Consider the following 18,647-nt stretch of genomic DNA (forward strand, 5'->3'; position numbering starts at 1 on the left):
CGCAGGCAGAACTTCAAAGATACATGCTAGGTGTGGGGAGGAAATTCTTTACACTGTAATAAAACACTGGCACAGGTTGCCCAGAGTGGTGGTGGATGCCCCATCCCTGGAGACATTCCAGGCCAGGCTGATGTGGTGTTGGGCGCCTTGATCTAGTTGGGGATACCCCTGCTCATTGCAGGAAGTTGGACTAGATGAGCTTTGAATGTCCCTCCCAGCCTGAACATCAGTATTTTTCTTACTATATGAAAAAAGCCTCAAAAATATTTTCACCTGCAGCACTGTATGGATTAACCAAAGTTTGTATGGCTAGAATGTAATGTTTGCTGTTTCTGTATCAAAACTTCCCAGCCTGACTGCCCCTACCAGCCAAAATTATTCTATATACCAGCCAAATAAAATTATTTGGCCAAAACATTGAAGCCATTTCACTGACAATGGCAAAAAAAGCAAAAGGGGAGCAGTAGGGATGATCACAAACTGCCCTGCTGAGTGTGCCTGGCTCTAGGGTAAGCCTGCATGCATGCCTATCAGGGGCTGGAACAAACCAGCCCCAGACCTCTGTAAGGTTGCATCCAAGTCTGTCAAGCACTAAAAACTCTTCAAGAAAAAGGCAAAATTCAGCAGCTTTTGTGGTGAGAACTTCTGCTAGAAGCATCAGAGAGGAGAAAATCTCTCTTTAGAAGTGTAAAAAAATTAAATGAAGCAAACTGTGGCAAATATTTTTGCAAGAAAAAATAAAAAACCCTCCACTGAAACTGTCAGAAAGGGTTCACTGGGAGGGTGCTCAGGCATTGGAACAGACTGCCCTGGGCAGTGATGGAGTCACCATCCCTGGAAGTGTTCACACACCGTGTAGACGAGGCCCTCAGTGACATGGGTTAGTGATGGTCTTGGCAGTGCTGGGGAGCGGTTGGACTTGATGGTCTTAAAGGTCTTTTCCAACTGAGGTTATTCTATGATTCTATGGAATTAGATCTGAGAAGGAACGACAGTGTTAAATTTCTTCTTGCTTGTAAATAGCAAAGGAAGTTGATAATCCAAAATTAAATATACATGAGTAGTTGTCCAGTAAAAACTGCACAAGTGACCCCATTTCTAATGGCATCATATACACCTATTGATAGTTTTAGTTGTCTTTTAGAATCCAGATGGTAGTTGATGATTGCAATCAAATCTGCCAAAGCAGCATCGCTCTCAAAGATAGTGTCTGTTAGTACTGTGAGAATCAGAGCTGTAGATGCAGCAAGCACTGCTGAGAGGGTGACAGAGAGCATTAGTCATTATGTGACCCAGTGAGAATGTATCAGCATTCTCCAGCTTGTCAGGCCACACGCATGCTGCAGATTTAATCAGTGTGTATTTTGTGTCCCAACACAGGCAGCAGATCACATTGTTCCTCATCTCACAGGCCAGCAGCGAGAGGTAAGTGAATGATGGGACCTGGAGCTACTGTGGTGGGGGTCTCATGGGTTAGGGAAGGGCAGAGAGGAGATGGCCAATGATACCTGTGAAGATGCTGGAAGTGAGTTGGGATCTGCAAGTGTGGACTCAGAGCATCGGGAATACTGTGTTACATGGGTATGAAGGATGTGCAGGAAACTTGGGCTACTGCAGTCAAAGCATCATGGGGGATGTGGGAAACAAATAGGGAAACAGACAACAACTAATTCTGTTTACGGCCCACAGAAACCTGTGTTAAATGATATCAATTCTTCTATGGCTACACTATTATAAAAGTTCCTCTGTGTGTTTCCCCTACAAGTGTCCTTATCTATCAGTTTCAACATTTGTCAGGTTTCTTTAATCAGGTTTCTTTCTGCTGGACTAAATCCTATGCTTGTTCCAAAAAATAAAACCCTCTGTGTGGATCTCATGGGAGCAGAATCTGTACTGAGAAGCATCCTGAGTCTGAGGTGTCCTTCAGCAATCTATCTTTAATCTTTTATGAAGCAAAACCTTACCTTTTCACCTACCTCAGAAATGCAGGTTGTCCTAGGTGACATCTTTAGCTGTTGATTTTAATCTCATTTGTAGAATCCCAGAGTGGCTTGGGCTGGAAAGGACCTTAAAGCTCATCCTGTTCCAGCCCCCTGCCATGGGCAGGGACACCTTCCACTAGACCAGGTTGCTCCAAGCCCTGTCCAACCTGGCCTTGAACACTGTCAGGGCTATGGCAGCCACAGCTTCCCTGGGCAGCCTGTGCCAGGGCCTCACAGGGAGGAGAAGAACCAAACTTAAGCTGCCCAGAATATTTGCCACATGTAAATGTAGTACAAGCTATTTTCACCCACATACCCCCAAAAAATATCCCAGTGACTCAGAGTTTTCAAAGTATAAATAATGTTTTTGAAATCTTTGAAAAAAATAAAATCCTTATTGTGGAAATAATACCAATAAATAATTAGCTGTAAATTTAGCAGCAGGTATGTCAGTGGAATGCCACATCTCCGGTTTGGGGAGAGAGACAGAGTACATGGCATGTTGATTAACATTGTTGTGCTGAGATGATGAACGAACCTCTTATTGTCTTGTCTAGGAAGAGACAGTGATACCAGACAGAAAGCCTGGTGCCTCTTTGGTTTCCTTAGCACAGCATTAACAGGTTTCCTCAAAAGTCAAATCCATAGCAGCAGGGTCTTAGTGCAACTAAAAACAATCCTCAATGTACTTTATCTCAGTACAGTGTTACAGAAACAGTGGAATTTCTGAGCAGACAGAGTCAGAAGATGGGTCACTAGGGTCTGTTTCTGTTAGCATTGCTGTTTGTGGAGCAGGAGTAGGTTTTAAAAGGTTTTAAAGTCCTGCAGGTTAGTTTCCTATTCACAGAGACATCAGTGATCTGAAGGAAAATTGTAGATGTCTAGAAGCACTTTTTTCTTGGATACAGATCCAAAGTCCACATTGGATGCTCTTCCTGGCAGCAGGTGTGAAAGCAACCTTTCTTCATCTTTGTTCTTCAATCTCACAGTTTAAACACAGGCCTCTTACCTGATAAAACTCTCAGATAAAAGATATTTGCCTAATGCAGTGCGGCCTTGAAAGGTGAACAAGATCGGTGGCCCTGTCTTGCATGCAGAGGTGATGCAGAGGAACCTTTGGAAGGGGCATTGGACTTCCCAGGCAGTGTTTTGTGCACAAAGACCAACTGATGTGGCCATAAGGGGAAGTTCTGCCTTAAACAGAGAAGACATGAGTGACTCACAATCCCTGTGACACTAGTGTATATTCTGCAGAAGTGTTAGTATTGCTGTGTTAAATCCAGAGTTCTGTGTTCCTGGTTTTGTTGTGTCTTTCTCACCTACACTCTGTTTTAAACCTTGGAACCCAATCCTTGGACACACTACCTAACCATTTTGCGGCACAGAATAACTTCCGTGGTAGTATATTCTGGTGGTGATGGCTCGCTGTCACAGTCGCACAACTCAGCAAAACAGAGCTTACTTTAACATGGGGCAGGTGCCAACAACAGTGTGATGTCAGTAGAAAGGAGCTTAAAGTGGACTTCAAAAGTAGTCCTAGCAACTGGTGGATGTTCAAGCAATTGGTTTATGCTGAATTTCATGTCACTGCAGCTACACTGTGGTGGTAACCCAGCTTGTATAGATACGTTGTACACAAGACCAAACTTGTATCTTTGTGTTGTAGGGTTAAGGCTTTGACTCCAAATTAAGCATCAGCTGTATCCCAGGGTAAATTTACAGGGCTGGTCAGGGTCACAGCCATCGATGTCCCACAGACTGTGGAGCAATAGCCCTGGAGTAAAAGGATAGAGGGGATGTTTGATAAAAAGAGAAAGGAAGGAATTAAATTGATAAGAATGGAAAGGGATTTGAAACAGAAAGGAGAGTGAGCAGCAAGGAAAAGGGGTTAGGACTTCTAGGGAACAGTGGGGAACAGACACTAAGCATGGCAGAAGTGAGAACCAGATGAAAAGGGTGTTAACCTGAAGTACTAGAAAGGAACTGAAAGCTAGAAGAAAACAGGAACAGAGACAAACACCAAATCAAGTATGTTGCTGGCTGAGAGTGCAAGAAGTTGTATAGCATTAGTGTTTGCCATGTGCTGTCTGGTGGTGTAGTAACTCGGTATGTATACTCTATCAAAGTCCTCATAGCAGTTACACACACTGAATGAGAGAGGAGGGGTCTTTTCGAACATGGATCTTTTCGAACATACCTCCCTGGGCTTCTCATGGCTGTAATCCAGTGTTTTGCATGGTGAATTCCCATGCCAATTTCCCAAAATGCAAAAGGGATGGTCTCATCTTTCACATTCTGCCTGATCTGCTGCTTGTTCCTCAGTCCAAGTTTCATTAGCTCAGTCTGGATTACAGTTTCCATGCAACTATGAGGAGACCAAGGACCCAAATGTTTACAGAGCTCTGTAAGGAATTCAGTGATAAAAATACCACGTGTCATGGGTTGGACACAAGGGCCTTGGCAGATAAATGTAAGGTATTTCTGAAACAGCGTTATCAAAGATAGAATAAATTGTCACATCCTGTTTGCATGTGAGAATGCGAAAGGAAAAGATGAGGCACCCATCTCCATATCATTTCATTGAATTCTACTGGTGTTCAGATTTACAGCCAAAAAGGAATCTCATCCCTGTTGAATTAGCACAAACCTGTCTCCTGCCTTACTGTGCCCTGTTGCACAGCTCCATCAGCTAAGATATACTGGGCATGTTTTACACAAAGAGCAGCTTTCTCTTGGGGCAGGGGCCTCAGGCCTTGGAGACACCTGGTCTGAGGTTAAGAACAATATCTCTTTTCCAAGATTTCACAGTTTAGTTTGGGTTTTTTTTCCAGCTGCTCTGGGACAGTGGAATGCTTTGGCAGGTTTCCTGGTAGAAGGTGCGTATTACTGAAGTGCAAATGCAGGTCTGTGGCCACAGTTGGCTGGTCCAGCTGGGGTGTGCCTGGTCATTTCTGCAGCTGTAGGGAGAAGGGTGAGCAAAGCTGAGGTGTGAGGGCAGTGAGGTAGGCACATGGGTCTGTTTGGAGTGTGGCAGCTGTTTTCACATTCATAGACGTGAAAATGATCAGAAGATGATGCTGCGGCTGAAGGAAGGAAAGTGAATACATGAGGCACATGTATTCCCTGCAGGCAAGAAATGAGGAGATAGAATTCTGTATCAGAAACAAGCCCAACCGCGCTGATAAAACAATGAGACTGTACCAGAGCCCCTTCCAGACCATTTTAAAAGTTAGAATAGCGGAAAAGTTCGGTTAAGCCAACTCTACCGTGTTCATTATAGTCTGTTGCTCACACATGAGATTCTTTCTTTCCTCCAGTATTTCCAGAGCCTGTCTCGTTGTGACTGCGAGAGCTCATCATTCAAAGAGGTGTCTTTCCACCCGTGCCGCTCCCCAGCTCTGGGCTGGCACCTGCTGAAAGCCCCTCAGGAAAGCCTTGGGTCGGTTTCGTACCACCTTTGGCTATCTGCTGCCGCTTGGTGACTGTTGCAGGTACTGCCCCGTGTCCCTTCCCCGCTCCCGGGTCTGCGCTGGGTCTGTCTCGGTGTCCTCAGCACCCGTGTGTGGCTTCTCACACAGCCGAGTGGCCCAGGTCTTCTCCAGTGAGGCCCCTGCCTCGCACCTCAGCTTAGGGTGGCAATGGCAGCGGGACTTTTCAGCTGCTGATGTTCAGTCATAGATTTGCTGACTGTAATGAAGCACTTAATTATGATTTAGTGTTGAAGGCCAGGCTGGACCGGGCTTTGAGCAGCCTGGTCTAGTGTGAGGTGTATCTGCCCGTGGCAGAAGGGTTGGAACTGGATGAGCTTTAAGGCCGCTTCCAACCAAAACCAGTCTGTGATTTCATGATGCAAAGCACAGAGCTTTCTGGGTTGATTAGCCTTGTTCAACCCGGAGAAGAGAAGGCTCTGGCAAGACGTTATAGGAGCTCTCAGTACTTAAATGGGCCTGCATGAAATCTGGAGAGGGACTTTTTACAAGGGCATGTAGTGATAGGACAAAGGGGAATGGCTTTAACCTGACAGAGGGGAGATTGAGATGAGATCTGAGGCAGAAGCTCTTCCCTGTGAGGGTGCTGAGGCGCTGGCACAGGGTGCCCAGAGAAGCTGTGGCTGCCCCATCCCTGGCAGTGCTCAAGGCCAAGAGCAACCTGGTCTAGTGGAAGGTGTCCCTTGGAACTGGATGAGCTTTAAAGTCCCTTACAACCCAAACCAATCCATAATTATTACTTGCGATTCTAAAGCACCAAAATGTACCTGGTGCAACATTAAGCACGTAAAAGCACAGAGCACCTCCTCGGCGGCAGCCCTGCTGCCACCACCAAGATGGCGGCTCGGTGTGGCCGCCCCGCCCCTCCCCTCAGCGCCCTTCCCTCCCTGGGCCGTCCTCGGCCGGCGATCGCCGCGGTGTGTGCTGCCGCCGCCGCCTGTCGCCCTGTGATGAGAGCATCAGCCCTCACTGCCACGTCTCCCGGGCAGCTGCGGTGGCGGCGGGCTGCGGGGCTCGCCGCCGGGACGGGACCCCGCTGCCGGCTGATGTCCGAGCCGCGCCGCCGCCCCCGCTTGGATGTGTGAGTACCGGCGGGACGGAACCCTGCCCCGGCCGTGAGGTGCGGGACGGTGCGGTGCGGTGCCGGGCGGCCGAGCCCGCGGGCTGCCGCCTGCCTGAAACTTGGGGTGTATGTGAGTGGGCGCCCGTTGTGGTGCGGAGGCTCTTGGCTTTGTTTCGTCCTGCTGGTGAGTTACGGCGCTTGGTGCCGGGCTGCTTGTTTTAGACGTTTCCTGCTGGGTTAAACCAAGAGGTCCGGGCACGTTGTGAGGGGCGGTTGAGGATTAGGGGCGAGGAAGTTGGTCTGGGGTCATGGGTAGGTTTGCTTTGGGCTGCTAAAGCGCTGTCGCTGTGTAGTCGGTCCTACAGAGGTAAGAGAGGGCACCGTCCTGTAGAACATGGAGAAGTGAGCCAGTCCTCTCTAAGCCCAGGCAAATCTAACTCGCCATAAGGTACCGTTTCCAGAATGGGTGTGGGTAGACATCTCTGTCGCTGTTCTTTTTTGTGCCACTAAGAAAACAGTATCGGTCGTCCTCCCTTATGTAGGACAGCAGTTAGGAGGGTGATTTTCCTTGTGCCATGAGGTAGCTCCTTTGCTACTCCAGCATAATTTTAACGTGTGAGACTGTAGCAGGAACAGAGGCAGCCTTGTCTGCGATTTATGATCGCTCTCATCCATGCTTCTTCGTTGTGAATAACGGGCCCCTCGTATCACTGGCAGCTGCTACTGCTGTAAGTGAAGGAATGAGATGTCTGTATCACAAAGTGGTGAGTCGTAAAGGTTTTGGAGACGAGGCATCCCTTCTGTAACCAGCTGAGGTCTGTTAACTCGCTGTGATCACAAGAGATTTATTTGGGAGAGGGGTATGGTAATACAGGGAAGGGACTAGAATGGCTCAGCTCCAGTTCCACAGGATGCTGGGAGCAGAGAGGACACCAGCCCTTTAACCTGCAGCCTGCTCCTTTGCTTGCCGCCTGGCATTCCTGCTGTTGGAGTGGCTTTGTTTCCCATGCTCTTTTTCCTTCCAGCCTCCTTTGGAGCATCAGCTCCTTCAGCTGAGGCACTTGGTAGTGTAATGGGATGATGCTCTGCTGGTAGATCCTCAGCCCGCTGGCACCAAAGCATTAGCCAGGCAATGATGAGCTCTCTGGGAGTTGTGCAGAAACTTCACTCGCTCCTTGTTGTCCCTTACTGGACTGGAAGTTCTTCAGTTCTCCTTGCTGCTATTCCTGCAACCTTCTTTGGCTCAGGTTTTGCAGTGTAAACCAGCATGTAGGGTAAGAATGCTGTGCAGTCTGGTATATTCGGACAACAGAGGAGCACAGGTAATGTCACTGACACGGTTAACTGTGTCCAACGCGATGCATGCTCCTAATCTCCAGACCACAGAACATCAGTATGCCTCCTGTACAGCTCATTCCTAGCTCTCTCTTTGCAGACCCAGTGGCTTGCAGTATTTGAGACCTGATTTTCAGAAGGTCTGAGTATCCACACTCCTACTGCCTAAACCTGGGCATTCAAAATTACTGATAATTTAGAAAGGACAGCCTTTTATTTTTTTATATTTTTCCTTTCATTTTTACAGTCTTTCTGGCTGTAAAATAGGAATAAACCATTCTGCTTCCTGCTTTGGTAGAGTTTGTTTCTATTCTGCTTGCAAGGAGATAAATCCTTTTCAAAACTTCTTTCAATGTGCAGGCTAGCACCTTACTGAAGTACTCTCATTACAGAGACACAAATGTCATCCTGTAGTAGCTAAGGAAACAAAGCTATTGTCATCTTAGTGACCCGCCTATGTTAGCTGATGTAACATAGCCAATATACTGTTATGTATTACTCAAAAGCAGACAGATCTAATCACTCTTTTGTCTGTGCTTTCTTCGGGCACTGCTTTTTGGTCTGCAATTTTAGAGAGAGAGTTGAATTGTGTAGGTATTATTTGAGGGAGAAAACCCCACCCCTTTCTGCTGGTTTTGGAATTGAGCAGCACTGAATACAAGTCTTTCTCTGAAAGTGTCTGTATTGCAAATTGACTTGGGCAACTCATGTCTGGATATTGTAAAACAACTAACCTTGTTTTTCTTCTGCAGGCATCAAACCTGGATGTTTGAGAATACAGCAAGAGCATGTATGCTAGAAATGTTTGTTAAGGTGGCTTCCACTTTTCTGTGAGTGTTCACTTCAGAAGTGAATCCGGCCCCTCAGTGCAACTCTGGAGTTACAGTTCCTAAAGATGAATATGGTGAACAGCAAATAGATAGTACTGATTCGGAGACCATGCTACTCCTCACTCTTGGTGCCTTCCCTGTGCCTCAGTATCATGAAATCCGGGGAAAAAAAGTTTTCTTCTGGCAGTAACAAGCATGTGGTTCAGTTCTAGTTCACAGATGTGAAACTCTTAAGTTGCAGAGGTTGAATTCATACTCTAGATTTAAAGTAGAGATATTTTGTCAGTACAGAGATGTGTGTGGTTTTTAGCACTGGTGAAAATCAGTTGGAGATTTGTCTTAATTTTTTATTATTTAGAACATTTGGTCTTAAAAATATTACCAATTTCCAGCCAGTCTTTTCCATTGTGAAATTTTGTGTTCTGGCATGTTTATGGACTGAGAAATCCAGAAGAGGGTAGAATTTGGCTTGCAGAACCTACTTAAATGCTTGGCATCTTTAGACTTTAGTATTACTTGATCTGTCATTAATTGTACAGTATGACATTCTGTTAGACATGTTGTCCTTTTTTGAGGCCCATTTTTTTTTCCTCCTTGCACTGCTGTTCAGTTGGAGAACTCACACAGTTTGACAGTACTGTGCTACACAGGAAGCCATAAGGAAGATCTGAAATTACGACAGTCAGCCTTCCTCTTCTTTCTGTGTTCCCTCCCTTCTCCTTAAATCCACTCTCCAGCTGCAGAATTTGGCCTGTCCCAGTAATCAATGGTGCCATGAAGTTTGCTTTCCTCTTCTTTGTCCACCTAACAGCAGCAGTTCTCTTGTGCTGATGAAAGCTCCACTTACTTCTAACTGTACCACAACCGTACTACAGCTTTTAGGCGGTGGATTTTTAAAACAGGAGGTAAATCTCTAGTAGCTGTGACTTGGGCAAGTAACTTACGAGCTACCAAACTCTCCTGAGAGATTTCCTGCCATTCTTTGTGGCAAGTAGTCATTGGAGAGTCATTTCCAACCTTTTTTCTTTCGACTTTTCGGACAGCTGAATGTGTTGCAAGCGGAAAACAAGACTTTTGGTGGGAAGTGAGTGTTATTATGCAAGCTGGTCAGAAAAGCCATGGCAGAGGCATCCACATAACATATACTGAAGGTGCTTGGTTTAAAGCTAAATTGTCAGTAGACATCTGTAGCCCAGAATACTTACAATGGAGCATGTGTGCAGATTCAAACAGCTAAATGAGTCTTGGTGTCATTAATTATACCAGGGATTAATGTTACCTATTGCATTTTCCCAGTCTGATCGATTAGTTGCTCCATAAATGGTCACATGAAGTTCTGAACAATGGAAGCAGGAAACTTGTGTATTACCTGTGCCTGTTACTTAGGAGGCAAGTAGAGGGGAGCTGATGTATTCTCTTATGCAATTTTACATTTTAAATCAAATGTGTATTTTATGCAAAATATGATTTATTTAGAATCCCTTGTGATAATTCTGCCTTTCTACAGTGTCGAGGATATGCAAATCATTGTCACACTGGTGCTTTCTGATATGAATCCCAGTGCAATGACTTTGGGTAAGCCTCAAGGAAGCATTTCTTCCTTGTGTTCTACTCCATTCCTTCAAACTCGTTGCTACAGATGGCAGATGCCTGCCTTATTTTTAGCTATGTGAGGACAAAACAGAAAACTCCTAGTGACTCCCCATGATTTGTCATCATGGCTGATCTCCATTACATTAAACATTGGGATTGGCAGAGGAACAAAACCAGCAGGAAAGCTGCTTCTGTTTGTTTTGAAAAAAAGCTTGTCTAAAGCACTAAAATAATGCTGTAAAAACTATTCGGTGCTACCTGCAGAGACCCCTGGGAGGAGAAATCCTTGCTGAACAGTTTATCCTCTTTGGAATAAGGAAACTGAGGTCTGACGTGGTAAAATAAGTTCCCTGGAAGTGAGTTGAAGAGGAGAGATAAAAAAGCAAAAAAGTTCCTGGTTTGCAGTCCTATACTTAGTCCATTAGACCATGTGTATGTGTTCGGCGTCGGGAACAGAATGAATGTTTTGGTGGCTTGCTTGGCTGAAAAGATGAGCCCTTAAGGCAAGAGCATCTTTTATCTGTTCCCCTACCCCCCCAGTAGTGATCTGTTTTGCTGCGTGTTTGCTCTAATCAATTGGAAAAGCAAATTTCAGTGGCTGTAGCCAAAATTCCCTCCCTTTCCCAGTCACTGTGTGGGGCATGGTGCAATGGAGGGGATTGATAGCTGTGGTGTAGCTGTACCTGTGCAGTGTTAATGAAGAGCTTTGGTGCAAGATGTACTTAGGAGTGTGTGTTGATAAACTGTATTACCAGCCAGCTTTGATAGCTTTGCCTGTGTTGTGTCTGCTAAAACAACCTCCTTGGGATAGAGCATTACTTCCCAGCCAGTGCCCCCTTCTAAACTGAACTTTTGCTTCTGGAAGTAACAGGCACATGGAGCTGGAACTTAAAACTTTTGTGTTGCTGCATACTCAACCCTGTTTTGGAGCTGAAGCTGAAACTCTCCCAAGTTTTCAGGTGACAGTGCAGGTTGTCTTTGAGAACCATATGTCTCACTCTAATTCCTGCCAGCTCTTTAATTTGAGCCTCTTGTTTTGGATGAGGATAACTTCTTGTCCCTTTCCCCACACCATTTAGAAGCATGGGAACTGTAGGACCAAAATAGACCATGACCCAACTGGTCAGGCCTGCATTTGGAAAAGCTCAGCTTTGCAATTCTGTCATTTTCTCACACACAAGCAAGCCAATGCTCTCTTTATTCCCAGATCCAGCATTTGGCTGTGAGTGTTGCTGAATACATCAGAAGAAGCCAAAGAAAATGTTCATGTCTTGTGATACTGTTGTCTTGGTGAGGAGTGTGTTATTGGCCACTTGTAGCTGCTGAGCCCTGAAGATCTTGTGTTGTGGGGTTTGGGTTTGTTGTTTTTTTTTTTCCTTCACTTGTTTTTTGAACATAATTTCACTTGTCTTCATTCATAAAATTATGATAGTCTTTCATTAAAGCCTTGCTAAGCTGTTTGCTTTGACCTCCTGCACCAGTTAGTTGCACAAGGTAATTACATGCTTATGAGGTATCCAGGAATCGTTGCTTTGTTCTTCTACTTGCCAGAAGTTCAGTAAGAGCACTTACTGTGTGTATCTTCTTTCCCCCAATTCACAAAGACTTGAACTTGTCTGCAGTCTGAATAGGACCTCTGGAAATCTTTCCCTCTCACCCCCTGAAGTAAGATCTTTGAGGGGACTTTTAAGGAATGTGTAGGATTTGTGTTGGAAATCTCTCTGGTTTTAAAAATGGCTTTTTCAACCTCTTGGATAGTTTTCTTGCTCTGGAGTATTAAGAACTTAAATCTACGTCCTCTCCTTAAAGAGCACATCAGCAAAATGAGCTGTGCACTTTAACCTGGAGAGGTTTTTCCTGTAACCTTTCCTTTTCTGCTCCCATTTTTGTCTGTGGGTATTTGAAGCACAAACGGCAAGTGCTGTCTTCAGCTTGTCTTTAGCTACAACTTCTATTTTCCCCCTCTAACCTGCCTGCTTAGCTCTGGCCTTCCTTGCTGAAGATGCCTGGAATGAGTCATAAAACATACATGTAAATTCTTGCCTTTTTCTTGCTACTTTCACCCTTCTGTTTTGACACGTGTGCAGAGGACTGATAGATGGAGCTGTGCTGCATTAGAAAAGCCTGTGCTGACTTGGCCTTGCTGGGTTAGTTTTGGTACTACAGAAAAATCCCTTGGTTCTTAGTCACTGAGCAAAGCTTAGCCTTGCTGGTGCATCACTTCATGATGGGGATTCACCACCCAGCTCTGTCTTTCTCACCCACTCCTGGGATGTGCTTTATGGGGGCTTCTGCCTCTCTCCACACCAGATCTCTTTCTTAACCTGTCGCTCCATGTGGCATGAGGACTTGGAAAATGTGCTGACTTGGGAGACCTCCTCCTAACCGGTTTTGCTTCCCAGCCCAGGGCCGGGCCTTTGGAGCCAGCCTGAGTTGAAAGGTTGTGTTGATTTAGTGCTGCACAAGCCAAATATTTAGCTTTCCATCTGATAACCTGTCAGTTGTTTCCTCCCTCATAACAACCTAATGCTTTTTTATTCCCAAACTGAGTTAGGGCTTCATCCATGGAAGTTCTGCAGCTTCTTGGCTTTCGGAGTAGCAGATGTGAGGGTGCTGACAAGGTGGCCTCATGGCATGGGTGCAGCCATTGCTGCTCCTCAGCTCTCGACCATTTCGGTGTGATGGTGGGTGAATGGGTTACCAGCTTTATGTCTCATTTTTCCAGATGTCAAAATGGTTTTATTTAACATAAATAAATAGAGGCTCACACTAAAAGGAAGTAAAATCAAGCCATAGTAACAAGGACTCACAGGAGTTCAAAAGAAAATTTCACTATAAAGTAGATTTGCTGATAATTTGCTAAAACATTTGGATTGCTGGACAAATGCATGTTTGGGATGAGGTTGCCCAGCTACAGTGACTTGAAGTGATGTCATGAGTAACCAAGAGACCTTTTACATTGCTTGTTTCAATTTCACAGACTGATGGGGGTAGAGGGGAGGAAGAGGAGAAAGAGCTGTTTGTCTGCCAGCTGAAAGTCACCACTGTTACAGTACATACTTAATCCCGAAGGTTAGAGAATCCCACTCTATTTTTCTCCTCCCATCCTTCCAGAAATGGTTTCACCTGGGGCTGGGAACTCTTTTTCCAGCAGTGCTAACAAGGTTTTATAAATAAGCTGCTGTTGGGGACGCAGTGAGTTGTCACCTGTGGAGTGAAAACAGAGGATGTGCTGGGGACAGAGCTTTTTGCTCAGCTCAGGGTGAACTGTCCAGCTCTTAGATGATCCCTTGCCTTTGTGGTCCAGGAGCTTGTGCCTCAGGGCTTGTCCATACAGTCGAGTTCCAGGATATGCGTTCCTTTTTGAAGGAAAATAACCTAGAAGCCAGTGCTCCCGACAGCAGGGACAGGCAGCGGCAGCAGCAGGGAGGAATTGACAGATACCGGGACACAGGAGTGCTTTGGAGATGGGCAGCAGATGGGCTGCTTCTGGCACTAAACAACACTAGGAGCTTATATGTTGCTGAGGAGAAGGTAGGCAGAGCTCCCTTGCTAACAGCAACAGAGGCAGTTTGTTGCTTCACCCCAAGATGTCACATACTTATTGACAGGAAAAAGGCTGCTTTGGTCAAGACATTGCAGTGAGATACTTGTGGTCTCAAGTGAGGGTGGGCACGTTTCCCTTGCTGCTCTTGATTGTAGCTGGTTGTAGGACTTGTGGAGGCAAGGAGAGCCTCTTGAGTGTTTTCCAAGCTCTGCAGCAGGCTTCCCAAGAGGACTGAAGGCTTTCTCATTTTCTCATATTAAAAAACAACCACACCATCAACATAACTGGCTGAGCATTGTAGCATTTCCAGCAAAGAGATAGGGAACCAGGCAGACTTTTCATTCTGATGACTCACTGACTCTCTCCTGATTTGCCTCTTGCAAGAACTGTTTGGGCAGCTGCTGATGCAGGAACATGATGCATTGGTCCCTGGGGAGCAGAACGGAGCTGCGTGGTACTTCACCTCTGAACTGGTGGATAGTTCATCTGCCTTGCTCTTCACCAATAAAGCCTTGCTCACAGCTGTGGTTCTTGCCTGGGGAGCTGATGGGGAGAAGGAGTGTTGGTGCAGACAAACAAAACGCCCAAGTGCTTTCTGTAGTCTTAAAAGCAAGAATTTGAAATCAGAGGGGCTGATGCGTTATGTTCCTGGATCTTCTTATAACCATGTCACAGCTGAAGGTTTTGTCTGTGGTCCCTCTCTAGGACCCAAGAGTTGCCCAAACACATATCCATTCTCTTTGTGAGGACAGGACCACTGTTCTATACTTGCTCCACAGATCCTTCTTGTGTGATGTTATGATGCCCATGTGTGTCTGAGAGAGGAGATCTTGTGAGCTCGGCAGCTTCTCTTCTGGAGGTGCTGGAGATGGAGGGACTACAAGTATGCAACTTATTTTGAGTGAAATTATAGGTGAACTGGGAAGACCTCAGAGCAGCTTCCAGTATCTGAAGGGGGCTACAAGGATGCTGGAGAGGGACTCGTCATTAGGGACTGTAGTAATAGGACATGGGGTGATGGGTTCAAACTGAAACAGGGGAAGTTCAGGTTAGATGTAAGGAAGAAGTTCTTCACTGTGAGGGTGTCCATGCACTGGCACAAGTTGCTCAGAGAAGCTATGGCTGCCCCATCCCTGACAGTGTTCAAGGCCAGGAGCAACTTGCTCTAGTGGAAAGTGTCTGTGCCCATGGCAGGGGTTTGGAACTGGGTGATCTTAAGGCCCTTTCCAACCCAAACCATTCCATGATTCTGTGAACAATGTGGAATCACATTAATGGACTAAAGAGTCTTGTCAGGAAGCTTTTCTATTACTCAGTTTTTGTGCCTGTGACTCCATAAAATAAGCTTCCTGGTGGGGTGGGGACTCTGAAGACAGAGAAGGGAGTGTGGTAGACTCCCAGTGTGCTCTGAGGCTCTTAATTAACACTTTGTATGACTTGGATGCACACAGGAACATTATCTGTTGGACTAAAGGGTCATGGACACTTTTTTTCCCCCAAGTTAGGATATTTTTTACAGTAGAATCATGCCTTTGTTTATTAATTGAAAACTATTAAGAGGCTTTTCCCATGTCTGTCCCCTCCAAAAGGAGAGTTATTTATTGGTTCAAGGCCAAAACAAGCAAACTTGGAGTCAAACTGATCTGTAATCTCCCTGCTTTGTTTCACTTTATCTGGGGAGCTTCAGTGTGGCTGGGTTTACAAAACAAAAGCAAACAACCCAGGGATGGTTCTGAGGCACATTTTGCTCTAAGATTTAGCTGATTTCATTCAACTCCAGTGAAGTAAAGTTATTTAAAACTTGAGGAACAGCCCAGTCTGTATGTTCACAGATCACTGTGAAAGGGCTTATTCAAGTGCAGTTAAAATATGGTGCACTGATGTTCAGGAGGGCTCCTTTCTTTTCCACAGGCATTCTTTTTGAGTGGTAGAAACCTACATTTTACTAGTTTGCAAAGCCAGAGGGGGGGAGTGCAATTGCACAGTGTCCAAATGACTATATGGGTGAGCATGTGGAGCATACTAATGGGATAACACTAATATTAATGGGACACTACTAATGAGAGTTGTTAAATTATTGACATGTATTACTGAATGTGGCATCAAACACCTTCCACTGTTAATAGCACTAATCAAACCATCAGTTCATTGCATCCATAATCAGAAACATCCTGAAGGTTGAATCACACTGTTTTAGCTTCCACAGGCCCCTATAATAGCTTAATCTGTCTTAAAATGCTTTCAGAAGTTGCTTCTTTTAGAGGTTTTCCTAATTTTTTTCTTCATCTTGGCAGCTGATGTAAAGTGTTTGGATGCTCTAATGAATTCTGCAGTGTCTGTTGCTGCCCCTGCTCATCTGCTGTACACAGGAGACTTTTCTTCTGTTTATATTTAATTCATGAAATACAAATATTCCCAACTCATATTCTAGAACATCCTACAGAAACTTCTCTGAAAGCTTTAGTCTTCACTACAAAGAGAAGGTAAAGGAAAAGAAAGGTAAGGAAGGCTTCAATTCTCTCTTGTGTCCTCATTGGAATTAGAAGGAGAGTTTTGAAGTCTGCCAAAACATATTCTTTGCTTCCAACCCCAAATTATCCAATGTTTGTTCTCTCCTTTCATGTCATTTCACAACTCTTCTTGCTTTGGGTATGCATGACCTTCATCTGGGTATGTGGAAAGCATTCAGCTTTTGAAACATCTTGATTTTTGTGGAGATGCTGAGAATTGGTTATTTGGAGCAGGGATGAAGGATGGGAAATTTTAACCCAAAGGACAATTCTTTGAGGGAGTCCAGTTTTCCTCCACACTGCTCATGGGCACAGTGTGTGTGACTCACTAAGCACACACTCAGCTGTGATTCCTCAGGGGTTTCAAGGAGGTGATAACCGAGTTCTGAATAGATGAGTTCCATCTGTAAATTCAGAAGCTAGATCCAGAGTTCCCTGGAAGGTGAGAGGTACTTTTTTGGATGCTGGGTTTAGTTCTGACTATGCTGCTTTGTGAAAAGGGCAGCTGATGAGCATCCAGACACCCCAGAAGCCTTGCAGTGAGATGCTCACTCAGTGTTGATTCTGTACAGCACAAGCAGTTAGAATGACTTCCAGATTCACACTCTCTTCTGCCTGCTGGCCATCAGCAACTTCCCCAACTGCAGAAATCCTTCAGTGGCATGTGGAAACCAGGGGAATAAAAGCAAAGTCATATGGGAAATTATAAGGTCTGTGCCAGAGAATCCACCTTTGTTATTGATATTCGGAGCTGCCGAGGCTCTCATATTCATTCAGTTTAAGGACCTCACTGATTTAAATGTGTCACTTGAAATAAATATTTAAAGGCTTACTTTTAACCTTTTTATTTCTGTTTTTTGAGGGCTGGGGTATGTGACTACCTGTATGTGCATTGAAGTACATGCATACATGAGTGGTTTGCTGCACTAATCTGCTAACTAGAACCGCTTTTAAGTGGACCTCCTACCATTGTGTCAGTCAGGCTTGCTTAGTACAGAAGGGATCTCACAAGCCTAGAATGGTTTGAGTTGGAAGGGAACTTAAAGCTCATCCAGTTCCAACGCCCTGCCATGGGCACTTTCCACTAGACCAGGTTGCTCCAAGCCCCATCCAGTCTGGCCTTGAACACTGCCAGGGATGGGGCTGCCACAGCTTCTCTGGGCACCCTGTGCCAGGGCCTCACCACCCTTGCAGGGAAGAACTCCTTCCTTATATCCAGTCTAAATCTACCCTCTTTCAGTTTGAAGCCATTACCTCGTGTCTGGGCTTCTTGATCAGAACCGTGCATCTTCATGGAGATCAGTCTGTTCAGAGCTCTGTCAGAGAGGGTCCAAATCACCCACCAGCACCCGAGCCTGTCAGTGTGTTGGGTCATTAAAAGACCTGTGAAGCTGTAGTAGCCCCATGCACCAGAACAGGGAGAGGGCTCTTCCCAGGCTTGCTTTTGACATGAGGCACAGAGTAGTATGTTCTCCAGCACTAGCCATACCCCTTGTGCTTTCCAACCCACAGGAAGTGCAAACAGGCACTGATGGCTAATTTAAGCAGCTGCTTTTAAAGACACAGTGTCAGTGGTGTCCATTCAGTGTATGCAAGCAGACTCTGATCTGGTGCCACTGAAATGCCACAGTGCTTTAGGGTGGTGATGGATGCCCCACAGTGCTCTGAGTGTGTGAGTGTATTCCTTTTGCGTGAACTCGCTTGGCCGGGGTGTGAACTAAGCTTGCAGCTTAAACGATGTTTCTGCCTCCTTTGCAGACGTGGGAAAGCTTCAGGATCGTGGAGTGGGTCTCAGGGAGGCACTGGAAGTGGCTTGGTTCCTGGTCATGCCCGGTGGAAGGAGGGGACCCAGCCGGCAGCAGCTAAGCCGTTCAGCTTTGCCTTCTCTCCAGACGCTGGTTGGCGGGAACTGCGGGAACGGTGCTGGGTTGAGAAACAGGTGAGGACAAAGGGAGGGTTGTGGAGATATCTGTAGTGGCGCCAGAAGCTGAGGAGCCTTGATCCACTCTGTGCATGAGTGTGGCTTCATGGTTAAAGTGAGAAACTGGGGCACGGGAACCTTGAGCCCTCCGCTGTGGCATTAGGAGGTGGCCCATCCAAGAGGGAATATGCCCTGCATGACAAACCTCTTCCAGCTTCTCCCCTGAGCTCTGCTACCATGATTCCCTTTATGGCCCCTCTCATGACTTCATGCATTAAAATCAGCCTTGTGGGGAGGATTGTGGAAGTGGTCACAGCCACCCTTCACTGCTCACCATGGTCATAATGACCAGGGGTGGAATGGCACAGTGCTCAGATT

General features: G+C 45.8%; 1 protein-coding gene across 4 annotated transcripts in view; it reads left to right on the forward strand.

The window, feature by feature from the left end:
* Positions 1-18,647, forward strand: part of TMEM39A (transmembrane protein 39A) — a 48,023-nt gene that overhangs the window by 21,076 nt on the left and 8,300 nt on the right. Inside the window, exons 1-2 of one of the 4 annotated variants that reach the window (XM_062632930.1) lie at positions 6,414-6,551; positions 18,107-18,287. In XM_062632930.1, coding sequence (XP_062488914.1) covers positions 6,548-6,551; positions 18,107-18,287 — 185 coding nt within the window. In that variant the 5' untranslated portion in view covers positions 6,414-6,547. Of the gene's footprint in view, positions 1-6,413; positions 6,552-6,596; positions 6,718-6,800; positions 6,982-18,106; positions 18,288-18,647 lie in introns of those variants that run through there. The other 3 variants (XM_062632903.1, XM_062632913.1, XM_062632919.1) reach the window with 3 other exon arrangements.

Source organism: Pezoporus occidentalis, unplaced genomic scaffold, assembly GCF_034315485.1.
Source record: "Pezoporus occidentalis ecotype Australia unplaced genomic scaffold, CSIRO_AGI_Poc_V1 ctg111, whole genome shotgun sequence".
NCBI lineage: Eukaryota > Metazoa > Chordata > Aves > Psittaciformes > Psittacidae > Pezoporus > Pezoporus occidentalis.